The following is a 12,539-nucleotide window of genomic DNA, read 5'->3' on the forward strand; positions in this document are numbered from 1 at the left end:
TGATTAAATGAGTGAAAAAGAGAAAAAGAAAACCATTCCTTGCATTTTCAGTATGTATGCTGAAGCTGTAAAAGGTTAAGTGGGAAGTCCTAAAAGGCCCCTAGGGCAGGCCACGGGAGAGGGGAAGGACCCGCAGGGGAAGGGAACCACAGTGGAGTTGCTAGGAAGGCACTCGGCGCAGAATTAGGAGACCTGTTTCCTTCACAGCTGTCCTAACAGAAACATAATGTAGGCTGAAAGCTGATGCTAAATTCAGTGCATGTTTTCCAAAACACACTTTCAAACAGTATGTAATTATGTGGAGCAGTAACCCCTGCCTCTTCCCATTACACAGCCTAAGGTAATTTTCACTTGTGTTTTTACCATCACTTGGTAGACACGTGGCTGTTCGCCAAGGGACAGCCACCCTGGTGAAGAGCTCGGCAGGCTGGAAAGGAAATCCAAGAAGGCTATCAATCTGTCTAATAATCTCAGCCTTTTTTTATTTAAATATTTGGAAAAAAATTATTTATATATGGCATATTTTCAGATAATTATCAACCAAGGAAGTGACAAGGCATTTAGGCAGGGGGAAGAAGAGGTCGTATCACTCAACAGCTTCAGAAGGAAGTTTTTAGGTCATTCATACCAGGATGTCCCACAGGACCGATGGACCATGTAGACAAAGATTCCAGGCCACATGTTTTCAAAAGGACCAATGTCAAAGTGGAATCTGAAATGAAAAGAACACGAGGTTGATTAATAAATATAATCAGGATAAACATAAAAACAAATAAAGTCATTTAACTTTTTGTCGATTAAGAAACTAAAATAACACTGGGAGTTCAGCCATCCCTTTCCCTGTCTTCTCAGTCACATCTTTGTTGTATTTAAATGTTTCCAGGAGGAAATTCTACACATTCCCTTAGGAACTCAGCCCAATATTTAAGTCATTGCTTAATTTTCTATTAAACAATCTGTAAAAAATGATGTTGCGGTTGTTATCAGAGCAATAAGAGTACAAAATAATTTTATTACAAATACTACACATTTTACACAACTCATAGACCGGGGCACGGGGGGGGGGGGGGGGGAGACACAGAATCTCCTATTTAAGTCCAGAGGAAAAACTTCATAGAGACAAACATCCAAAATTATTACCTATTTTTCATTTGCTAATTTAATTACTAACATTTAACCCAAATAAACACAATGGTAAAATATGAAAAGAATCCATGTTCCTCTAGTTATACTTCTGACACCAAATGTGTGAGTTTTCCACACCAAGCAATTCTCCAACCCTCTGCAGACACCAACTGATGTCCTACAGTTCAATTTACTTCTGACACTACCTGCAGCCAGTGCAGACCACACAGGTTAAGGGCTCAGTCTCACGAGACTGCTCCCCCCGCCCCCCAACTTTAGATGCCAATTGCAAGTCCTGGCCACCCATGCTTCTGACCACGGGCTATAAATCAGAGGTTTCCACAAACCCCACCTCAGGGTTTATAATGCCCTGGAATAGCTCACAGAACTCAGGGAAACACTTTACTTACTATTGCCAGTTTATTATTAGGGATACAACTCAAGAGGCACATGGAAGCGATGCATAGGGCAGGCCATGTGGGAAGAAGGATTGAGGAGATCCCATGCCTCTGTAGGGTGCACCACCTTCCCAGCACTGAATATGTTCACCAACCTAAAAGCTCTCTGAACCCCTTGTTCAGGGTTTTTGGAGGTTCCACTGCATAGGAGCATTTGATTAAATCATTGGTCACTGGTGATTAACTCAACGCCCAGTCCCTGTCCCCTCCCAGGAGGTCTGAGGGTGGCTGAAAATTACAATCCCCAAACCACTTGGTTGGTTCCTTGGGCAACCAGCCCCCTTCCTCCTACAGTCCTTCAACAGCAAAAACTCAAGTGTGGTTGAAAGAGGTTCATGATGAATCACTCAGGAAACTCAAGGGTTTTAGGAGCTGTGAGCCAGAAACTAGCCACAAAGACCAAATACATATATTTCTTATTATATCACAATATGTACTATATATGAACCATTCAAAGATAAACTGAAGCAAAACAAAAAGTCATTTGAATAGGGCAGTACCAAGCCATTAGTGTTTAGGAGAGGTCTGCTGAAGGAGCCGGCAGAGACCCCTGCACAGAGACAGGGCAAGAGCACAGATGGGCAATCGCTGACCGACCCGTGGCTTCCAGGCCAGCTGCACTCATTATTACTAAATCCTAAAATTCAGTCTGTAAATTTATTATATGGAAATGAAAACTTTCAGACCTCGGATATCCAATGCCATCTTCAGCATTTAGTGCCATATATATGGTGTAAAGCAGGCAGAAGACTAATGAGGAAAGCTAACACTGAACTCATTTCAAAGTGGCGTCGAGATTTTTTTTTCTAACAATAAAGAGATGTGGCCTTCCTGTCCATGATCTCTTATGAGATGTGGCGTCATGAGAAGGGACAATGGCAACAACGGAACCACACGTGTGATACGGTGTTTGCAATTCTACTTCGGTACCCATGTCACTTTAGGCTGAATCAAATGAAAAATCCGTTCCTGCAGAAACAGGACAAGATTCTCACAATTCAATTTCTTTGCAGAGGCGCACGGGGAGGTTGAAGTGCATGAGGCCCTGCCACTCCTCTGCCGTACAGATGCTATGGTAGGAAAGCTTCTCCATAGTCACCCGGTAAATGCACTCGGAATGACGGATTCGGTGATACATCTGGAAGGCAAATCCAAAAAAAAAAAGTAAAGCGAAATGAGTGTTTAAAGTAGTTACGTCACTGAGAATCAGAACTGGAACTGAAACCACTGCTGATCTACTAACTGCTCGTACCATGCATTTCATATACACCGAAGATTCCCCCACTTGTGCTGTCGAAGATACAAAACACTAAGTTTACAAAAAAATTGTATTTCCGTTTTAAAAGACTTATTAACTTCTGCACCCAGACACTGTCCCTGGGTCATGAGATTCCTTGGTATTTATCCACTGGTCCCTTCTTAGACAACCAGCCTCAAAAACCGTGAGAAATCAGCGTCTGCTGTTTCTAGGCCACGCGGTCTATTCCTGCACCCAAACACACGGAGACAGACACTCCATCAGTCAGGAGTTAAGATTTTTTCCTATGTCTCCTTTTAAAAATATTTATTTTAATTCTTGGTGATGTCAAAGTCCTTTAGTCCAGGGAGTCTCAACAATGCTTGACCGTGAAGTCCATTATCAGTGAAAGAACTCTGGAGAGGCACGCCCAATAAATGTACAGTCCTTTAGCAATTACATGCACATGCACTGTGCAGATACACTGTTTACATTAAAACAGAAGTAGAAAAAGATAAAAATACAAAGTACTTCCTTTTAATATTTTATTACTGAGCAAGACTTTTTATTCTTATTAGACAATTACATATTTTATAATGAAAGAACTAATTAAATGTATGTTATCAATTGTCAAGTGTTTTCTTCAGTGATTTGTGAGATGGTGATGTTAAGGTCTGGGTTCACTTTGATTTATTTTAATACTTAAGAGATTTTCAGTTATACTATTTGAGAAAGATATGCCAAAAAGTATGTGGATCCAAACAGAATAAAGGACTAGCTGTCCTTAAACATCACACTTATATAAGGTTTTGTTCCCTAGCCACTAATATTTTTGGCTTAAAATCACAAAATTTTCCATTTCCCTTGATGCCAATCAGTTAATCCTGCAAATGAATTAGCTGCATCTTTATATATTATCCACCAGGTTCAAAACCAATGAAACTTAGTGAAACTCTTCATGGGGAAGATTTTAGTAAGTTAAAAGCTGCTTCATAAAGTAAAGTCATAAAAAAAATTCAATTTTAAAGGAAGAAAGAGGTAAAAGGGAATAAAGAACAATGGAACAAACAGAAAACAACAAGATGGTGGATTTATACTTAAACATAAAATGTGATAGTAGAAATATCCTGGTTAAAAAGCAAAGACTGCCAGACTGAATAAAAAAGGAAGACCCAGCTTATGCTGTTTACAAGAATCCTACTTCAAAAATAAAGACCTAAATAAGGTAAAATGATGGAAAGGATATACAATATAACACCAGTCAAAAGAAAGCTGGAGTGGCTTAATATCAGATATAATGTATTTCAGAGCAAAGACTATTATCGGGGATAAAGAAGGATTATTTCAAATGATAACGGGGTCCATACGTCAAGAGGACATAATGTTCTTAAACATCAGTTGGTTTTCAACAGGTGTGCAGAGGCAAGATGGTGGAGAAAGGACAGCAAATGTAACAAACTGTGCTGGACCAACTGGACACTCACATGCAAATAAATAAATGCAAGATGACCCTTACCTTTAACCATATACAAAAATGTACTCAAAATGGATCACAGACCTAAATGTAAAACCTAAACTTCTAGAAGAAAACATAGGAGAAAATCTTTGTGACCTTGGGTTAGGCAAATATGTCTTTGGTAAAATGCTAACAGCATGATCATAAAAAGGAAAAAAAAACCAAGTAAGTTGGACTTCTTCAAGATTAATAACTGCTCTTAGAAAGAAATTGTTGAGAATGACAGGACAAGCCAAACACTGGGAGCAAATATTTGCAAATAACTTATCGGATAAATGCCTCATAGCCACTCCATGTCTAGGTATTTACTCAATGGAAAGGAAAGCATACACCGTACAAAGACTTGTGCATAGATGCTCACTGCAGCTTTATTTGTAATAGCTAAAACCTAGAAATAACTCAAATGCCCATCAATAGGTGACTAAATCGTTTATAGTATATCCATTTGATGGAATATTCAGTAATAAAAAGGAATGAACTATTTATACATGCGATGCCATGGATGAATCTCAAAATAATAATGATGAGTGAAAGAACCCAGACAAAAAGGAATACAGATTTTTATGATTCCATTTACATAAAATAATTCTAGAAAATGCAAAGTAATTTATTATGGTGACAAAAAGCAGATCAGTGGTTCCCTGACACTGGGGGTAAAGATGGGGAGGGTCATGAGGGCGGGCTTTGAGGGGCACCCAGAAACCCGTGACGCAGTGGATGCACCATGTCTTGATGGAGTATGGCTTCCTTGGGCTGTGTGTACATGCACTTGTCAACACTCCGGACACACACAGTGTACCACGTATTCATAAACCCCAGGAAAGCTGCAGAGCCATGTTCTGCTCCCAGTCTCTGTAAAGGCCTGTGATAATGTGTATATGGGAGTCACATGATAACGGGATAGCGACAAGGAGAATACTTGCAGACCTGTTTTCCACGTGCACTCTTCAAGAACAGGACGGGTTTATTTGGAAAAGCAGCTGATTTCTTATTCAGTGTGAATGTCACTTGAGATTCCAAAGTCAGATTAAATACTGCTTATTTGAATATCTTCCAAATCATTAAATATTGATTGTACTTTGTCATCAGAAAAGATTGGCACACTTGGAATATTTTTTTGTGAAGGATGAAATGTGCAATAATGTATGAATTCAACCACCATTCCAAGTACTTTGTCACAAGCAGCAAATGCATGGACAGCACAATGGAAACAGGGGTCCGTTTCAAAGCTACCTTCGTAACTGTGAATCGTGTGGGCCAACTGGTACACAAGCCTCCTTCTCATACAGTTGAAGAACAACCTGGATCAGGTTAAAAATGTAAAGACAGAATTCCTGTTAACTTATTCATGACTTTTCAGGGGTGTTATTTTTCTTGTTTAAATTTGGGTTTAGTTTGGTATAAACATCGAATCATGTTTGCATCCAGGTTTTGTGATGCAACACTCAGCGGGTTAGAAGAGCTTTGGACCTGCGGAGCCAGATCCTCTAACGATACAGCCGAGTTAACTCGAGTGTCGACACTGACAGGGATGCATTCTTCAAGAAACACATGGAAACCTGTAAAGATTTTAAGAGGACCGATTTCTACCTCCTTAACTTTCACACATACTCTGACCTAAAAAATGACTTTTGTCCACCTCCCATTTCAGAATAACCCCTTCCTCAAATTGCTCTAATATAAAAACCTCTTGAAACAAAGGGAAATATAAAATATGGTATTAATGAGGTCTAATAGTGGTTTCTAAAGTTTTCATAAAATATTGAAGGTGGTGAAACTAAATAAATTTTCAGCTGATAGATCATTTAAAATAACTTTTGATGGTAGAGTTATCAGTACTTTTTGGCATCTTAGCTCAGGTGGAGTTTGAATTAAGAGAGATTGCTATAATAAAATTCTTTCTGCTACTCACTCATTAATGAAAGCAATTCTTAGGGCTTCCTCAAAACTTCCTCAATGAGTAGGAATAACACTGTTGCTGAATAGTGGGGATCCAGTTCCTCAATGTCAAAGAACAAAGTTCCAAAGATGGAAAGGAGATGGCCAGAAGGAGTTCTGCAGTGCGAGATGGGGGGTGTCTGTGTATCTCTCTGGGAGACAGAGAAGAGAATATGGCAGAGGCTTACGTACAAACTCTCTTCCAAAATAGTGAGAAAAAGATGGAAAGTGTTTCAGAGGAGAAATCTGGCAGACACAACCTTAACCAAGTGATGAAGCTAACATCACCAGTGAAAGGATGTGTGCCTGCTAATGGGACTCAATGGGAACACATAATTCCGCCGTATTCCTGTCAAAATTCTAACCTCAATATGATCATGCGGAAATACCAGACAAGCCCAAATAAGAAGCATTCTACAAAATAACTGGCCTATACGCTTCAAAAGTACTCAGGTCATGCAAGGCAAAGAGTAAAGAATGGTTCCAGATTAAAGGACACCAAAGAACTTCACAGTTTAGCTGAACAGTATCTGGTACCTGTTTGGGGCTGAATTGTGCTCCCTAAAATTCGTACGTTGAAACCTTAAAGCCCCAGTACCTACCTCAGAATGTGATATATTTGGACATCTGGCCTTCGAGGAAGTAATTAAGGTAAAATGAGGTCAACAGGGCGGGCCCACATTCAGTATGACAAGTGTCCTTACAAGAAAAGGAGCTTAGGACACAAATACATGCGCAGAGGGAAGACCTTATGAGGACACAGGGAAACGAAGCCATCTACAGACCAAGGAGAGAAGCCTTAGACGAAACCAAACCCACTGACACCTTGGACTTCCAGCTGCCAGAACTGTGACAAAGTAACTTTCTGTTCTTTAGCACCCAGTCTGTGGGGCTGCCTGGGGCAGGTCTCACACACTAACACAGAACCAATGTGAATTTCCGGACTCTTCAGTTATGCAGCGGAGAGTAAGACGACGGATCTGTCTTTAGGAAATACAAGCTCAAGTATTTATTTAGGGGTTATGAGACATTTTGTCTAAAACCTACCCTCAAACAGGTCAGAGGAATATGACATCTATGAATCAGACAGAGAGAGAGAAGAAAGAAAGAATATCAAGGTAAAAATGGTAACGTATCAACACTGGGGAGCATGGGAATCTCTGTATTATTTTTGCAACTTTGCTTTCTGTCTGAAGTTGATTCAAAACAGAGAGTATAAAAAACTTACACTAAACTTAGTTTCATTCTAAAGTAGGTAAAATGTATGCACGGATATATTAACTGTTTTTTATTTTAAGCCACAGACATCACATTAGGATAAAATAGTTTCCAATAATTTGTATTTTTGATAATTTCTTATTAAAATTTCCTAGCATGGTTGTTTTGACCACATGCATCCTAATAATGACCTATAATACACTACCACAAGCCAAATTAATTTTCAACATTTATTATAGATGTTTTAGATTATCCTAATTAATAAAATACATTACAGGAGATCAAACTTTTGTGGGGTAACAGAAATACACATTCAGAGAGAGAAAAGAATGATACTGTAATTCCCAATCATAAGAGCCTGCTGGTGTATTCTTAAATGGACTAAACTGACTTCAAGTAGATCCCATCGGATACACTTAAAAATCGATGAAAATCAACATTCAGGATATATTAGAATTTACATTCTCTGCAACTTTTAAACTGAACAAATGTAAGCTGTCAGTATTTTATTTATGAGAGAGAAATACAGCTACAGAAAATGTCTGAAGCAGAAAGTATCTGACAACTGCACTAATGTATTTCTGATGAACTGAGTAACAAGAAAGGTCCCCATGAGCGGGCACGTGGTGATGCAGCGGGAAGAGGGGGGTCTTCTCATGGAGCAGCACCAACCGAACTGCAAACCGTTACCCCTAGTCACCAGGGCATTACTTTTTGCCATTTTTGTTCCTAATCATCTCTCAGCTGTTTCCACTAGCTATGTGGTTGCTCTTATGGAACTTAAGGTTCTATTTCCAAAAAGGCCATTTTTCTACATTAGGAAGGTGTTAACTCCCATTTATGTTGGTTTAGCTTTGAAAAAAAAGTGAATAAAAATTTCCCTGACTTCAGAATACCAGTAGTATCACTAAAGGATTCCTAGAGTTGATAGAATCCTAGATGTTTTACCAACTATCTTAAAGTGAGACTTCCTAAGACCAATGGAACTGCACGGATTATGCAGTAAGCAGGGCAGCCGTGCCGTGAGGGTCCAGTGAGCGGACAGCCAGAGCGCGTCCTGGGCGGCGTTCACACGGGACTCATCACTCTCTTTCGTACAAGACTCTCAAATGCACCATATGACAAACAATGACAGTGGAGGTCACATTTTCCTTACTCATTTCAGTAGACACCATGAGACAGAAACCTTCTGTTCAAACATTTTACCTTTAAATTAACCTCATTTTTCTTTTTAACAAATTCACACCTTGAAACAAAAGCTAAAATATTAGAAGATTTCCCCCCCCCAAGCATTTGAAGACATTTCCTAAAATATGTACAACCAGGAATCACTGTTTCTGGCATATGAAGGAAATACTGAAAAAACAAAATAAAACAACAGAACCCACCCTTTCAACTGCTTTATTTAACCAGTTTTAAAGCGGATACCGAGGACTAAGGAAGCAGTCACAGAAGCAGCACTCACATTGGCACAGTGTAAGGCTAAAGCACAGAAGACGGCAAACATCTTGAAGTTGTTTTCGTCCGTTTTCGAGAAGGCACTGCCGCTTATCTTGTTCACCATCTGCACCACGCCGATCACGCTTCCCCGGCTCACGATGGGCATGCACAGGATATTCCGGGTGGTGTAGCCTGTGTACAGGTCCACTTCCCTGCGGCCACGTGCAGGAACACAGCAGCAACGCACAAACACAGGAGAAAACGGTCTATAGCTTCTATCATAAATCTCAACTGAGCTTTGCAATCTACACGCTTCTATTACAAATACTTGTAAGGGAACTGTTGAGCTTCTGAATTCAAGGACAATGTGACATGTCAAAGTGTTTCATTAAAATCTCGTCAAAAATATTCTAACCAATCTGTTCTTTTATTTGCAAGAGAGTTTTTCAGAACAGTCTCTTGGAGGCTTTTAGCTTATCCTTCGGTTTTATGTATCCACAGCATTATTAAGTAAACAGGGGCAAACTGAATGCAGAGGAAAAATATGATAAATTTGGTGAAGTAACATGTTCCTTTGAACTTGGTCATATGTTCTGAGATATGTAACTTGCAAATAAACAAACTTAAATAGGAATTATCACCTTGAGAATTTAGAGCAGGGGTCAGCACACGATAGCCTCTGGGCCAAACTAGCCCTCTCCTGTTTCGTAAACAGTTTTAATGGAAGACAAGGGCACCATTCTTGAATGGATTGTCGCCACCCTACAACACAGCTGAGGACTCGTGACAGAGACGTTACGGCCCCAAATACTTACTATCTGATCCTTAAAAGAAAATTCTGCTGACTCCTGATTTAGAGAAAATGTTTTTTGCAAACAGGACTCCGTTCCATAGACACAATCATGTACCTAAAGGCAGTTAGTGAGATGGTGGTCATTTGCGCCTGGCTTCTTGAACTGTTTTGAGATTCATCTCTCCTGTAGCAGGTATCAGTGGTTCAGCCCTTTTCACTGTGGAGTGGTATTCTGGAGTATGGACAGACCACAGTTTATTTATCCATTCACCAGTTAAGGCTATTATTGTTTTGTTAACAGCCAGTTTTTTGGCAATTGTGAATAATGCTGTTTTGAAGATCTGCATACAAATTTTTGTGCGGACAGATGTTGTTTTTTTTTAATACAGGAGTGGGGCTGATTGAGTACAGTAAGTATATGCTTAACTTTACAAGAAACTGCACACCCTTTTTCCAAAGTGGTTCTACTGTTACACACTCCCATCGGCAAAGTATGTGATTCCAAGTTTCTCCACATCCTTGCCAACACTTGCTAATGCCTCTTTTAATTTTTTTTAAAGATTTATTTATCTATAGGGTGTGTGGGGGGGAGTGGCAGAGGGAGAGGGAGAGAGAGAATCCCAAGCAGACTCCACACTCAGTGAGGAGCCTGACGTGGGGCTTGATCCCATGACCCTGAGCCCACCCAGGTACCCTGCTAATGCCACTTTTTAAAAACCGTATCCATTCAAATTGTTGTGTAGTGAGATCTCATTGTCAAATTTCTGTTTCCCCCACATCAAACATCTGTTCGTGTGTTTAACGGCTATTCATGTATCTTCTTCTGTGAATTGTCTATTAAAATTTTGGGTCCTATTTATTAAATTAGGTTATCTTATTATGTTGGAAGAGTTGTTTATATCCTCTGAATGTGAGTATTTTGTCAGATACATGTTTTGCAAATATTTTCTCACAATCTGTTGCTTGCCTTTTCATGTTCTTAAAAGTTGACCCATAAAATTTTTACATAACAGTTTTAAATAAGGATATATAAGTATTTTCAATATTTAAGCACTAAAATAACAAGTTTGGTTTTTGGGAAAAAACCCTGAGATTTTCTGCATACTCCTGATTTACTGATAAGACGTATCAACTGGGATATAACTGTGTTTACAAACATGTTGCACATATTTGACACTAATCAAATTTCTGAAAAAACTTATTGTTTATGCTATTCAATTCCTCTTAAAGTAAACCAAATGTGTGAATTAACAGAACACTACTGTCAAAATATCTGAACTATTACTCCCAGTCACAGCATCAATCTTGAGACTTTCAATTTCTAGAGATTTATTTAAATCAGATTATATAATTTGGTTCCTAGTTCTCCAAAGAAACTCAAAACAAAACAAAAAATCTTTATAAGCCATCTAATATCCAACTTTAATAATATCCAGTAAAAACAGGGCGCCTGGGTGGCTCAGATGGTTAAGCATCTGCCTTCGGCTCAGGTCATGATCTCAGGGTCCTGGGATCGAGTCCCGCATCGGGTTCCCTGCTCAGTGCAGAGCCTGCTTCTCCCTCTCCCTCTACCACTCCCTCTGCTTGTGCTCTTCTGTCTATCTCTCTGTCAAATAAATAAATAAAATCTTTAAAAAAAAAAAATCCAGTAAAAACAGCAACTTACGGAGTTCCCACTTTGTATCAGGGAAAGTTGTCAGATCTCTTACGAGTATTTTCTCTAATCTTACCAAAACAAAAACAAACAAAACAAAAAGCACCCTATAAAACAGGCATTACTATACCATTTTAAAGATGAGGAGACCAGAAGCTCAGTGAGATTAAATAACTCACTCCAGGTCACTCTAGAACTAATAAGTGACGGAACTGAATTCACAAGGAGGTACTTTCATCAGTAGGTGTTACTGCCTTGTAGGGTACGGTCTGATGGAGAACACGCCCAGGACAGAATGATTAACACCATAATGAGAACAAAAGCAGCCTTGCAAACTTTAACTCTTCCTGTATAGATGCTTTTATAACACTTTAATGTCCTATAAGCTGGATATCATTAATAACCAAAATAACTATCATTTTACAAGTATCTGGAAACACTGGGTACTGGTAACAGAGTTGGTTCAAATAAAGTGTAGCACAGAGCCCAGGACGAAGGTGCTCACCGCACTGGCATGTGGGTGGGGAGCCGGGGGCTCCAGCACAGAGGCTCCAGCCAGATGGGACATGAGGGAGAGACTGACAGGGGCCTAAATGGCTTCTTACCTGTTAAAGCGTGGGTCTGCATAGGCATCTGGAATGTTCAGGACTTCCCCTGTTCTTGCTACCTGACCAGCAATTCCTTTCTCGATGGAAAATCTGTAGACATAAAAGAGAGGGACATGCCAATTAAAACACAGATGTTATAAAATAACTTGAAACATTTCATTACCACTAAGTAGTAAAGAAAAGAACATTGTTTTGTTTTAAATACTTGCATTAATTTTACATTTACATATTCGAAATCCTATTACTATATAACAGTAAAGGTAAAGCAGAGAAACACTGCACGGTAATCACTAGAGAAGCTTGGTTTAAGATATAATCCACAATATATTAAGCTATACTGGATTACAAATTGAAATTGAGAAATTAACTAGCACTCTCCTCTACTGACCAATAATAATCCTTTATATTTGCAAAGTACCTTATAATTTACAAGATGCTTCAACATAAATTCTTTAATTTTCTTCCTTCCTTCCCTCCTTCCTTCCTTCCTTCCCTCCCTCCTTCCTTCCTTCCTTCCCTCCTTCCTTCCTTCTTTCCTTCCTTCCCTCCTTC

At 39.3% G+C, this 12,539-nt stretch overlaps 1 protein-coding gene across 3 annotated transcripts in view; it reads right to left on the reverse strand.

The window, feature by feature from the left end:
* PDE10A (phosphodiesterase 10A) overlaps nucleotides 1-12,539 on the reverse strand; it is a 294,100-nt gene that overhangs the window by 44,938 nt on the left and 236,623 nt on the right. For all 3 annotated transcript variants that reach the window (XM_034991990.1, XM_034991988.1, XM_034991989.1), the window contains 4 exons: nucleotides 11,985-12,077; nucleotides 8,958-9,144; nucleotides 2,579-2,721; nucleotides 629-712 (listed from right to left, as the gene is read on the reverse strand). In XM_034991990.1, the coding sequence (XP_034847881.1) occupies nucleotides 629-712; nucleotides 2,579-2,721; nucleotides 8,958-9,144; nucleotides 11,985-12,077 (507 nt within the window). The remainder of the gene's footprint in view (nucleotides 1-628; nucleotides 713-2,578; nucleotides 2,722-8,957; nucleotides 9,145-11,984; nucleotides 12,078-12,539) is intronic.

The sequence above is a fragment of the Mirounga leonina genome, unplaced genomic scaffold, assembly GCF_011800145.1.
Source record: "Mirounga leonina isolate KUSES-001 unplaced genomic scaffold, KU_Mleo_1.0 Mir_54, whole genome shotgun sequence".
Lineage (NCBI taxonomy): Eukaryota > Metazoa > Chordata > Mammalia > Carnivora > Phocidae > Mirounga > Mirounga leonina.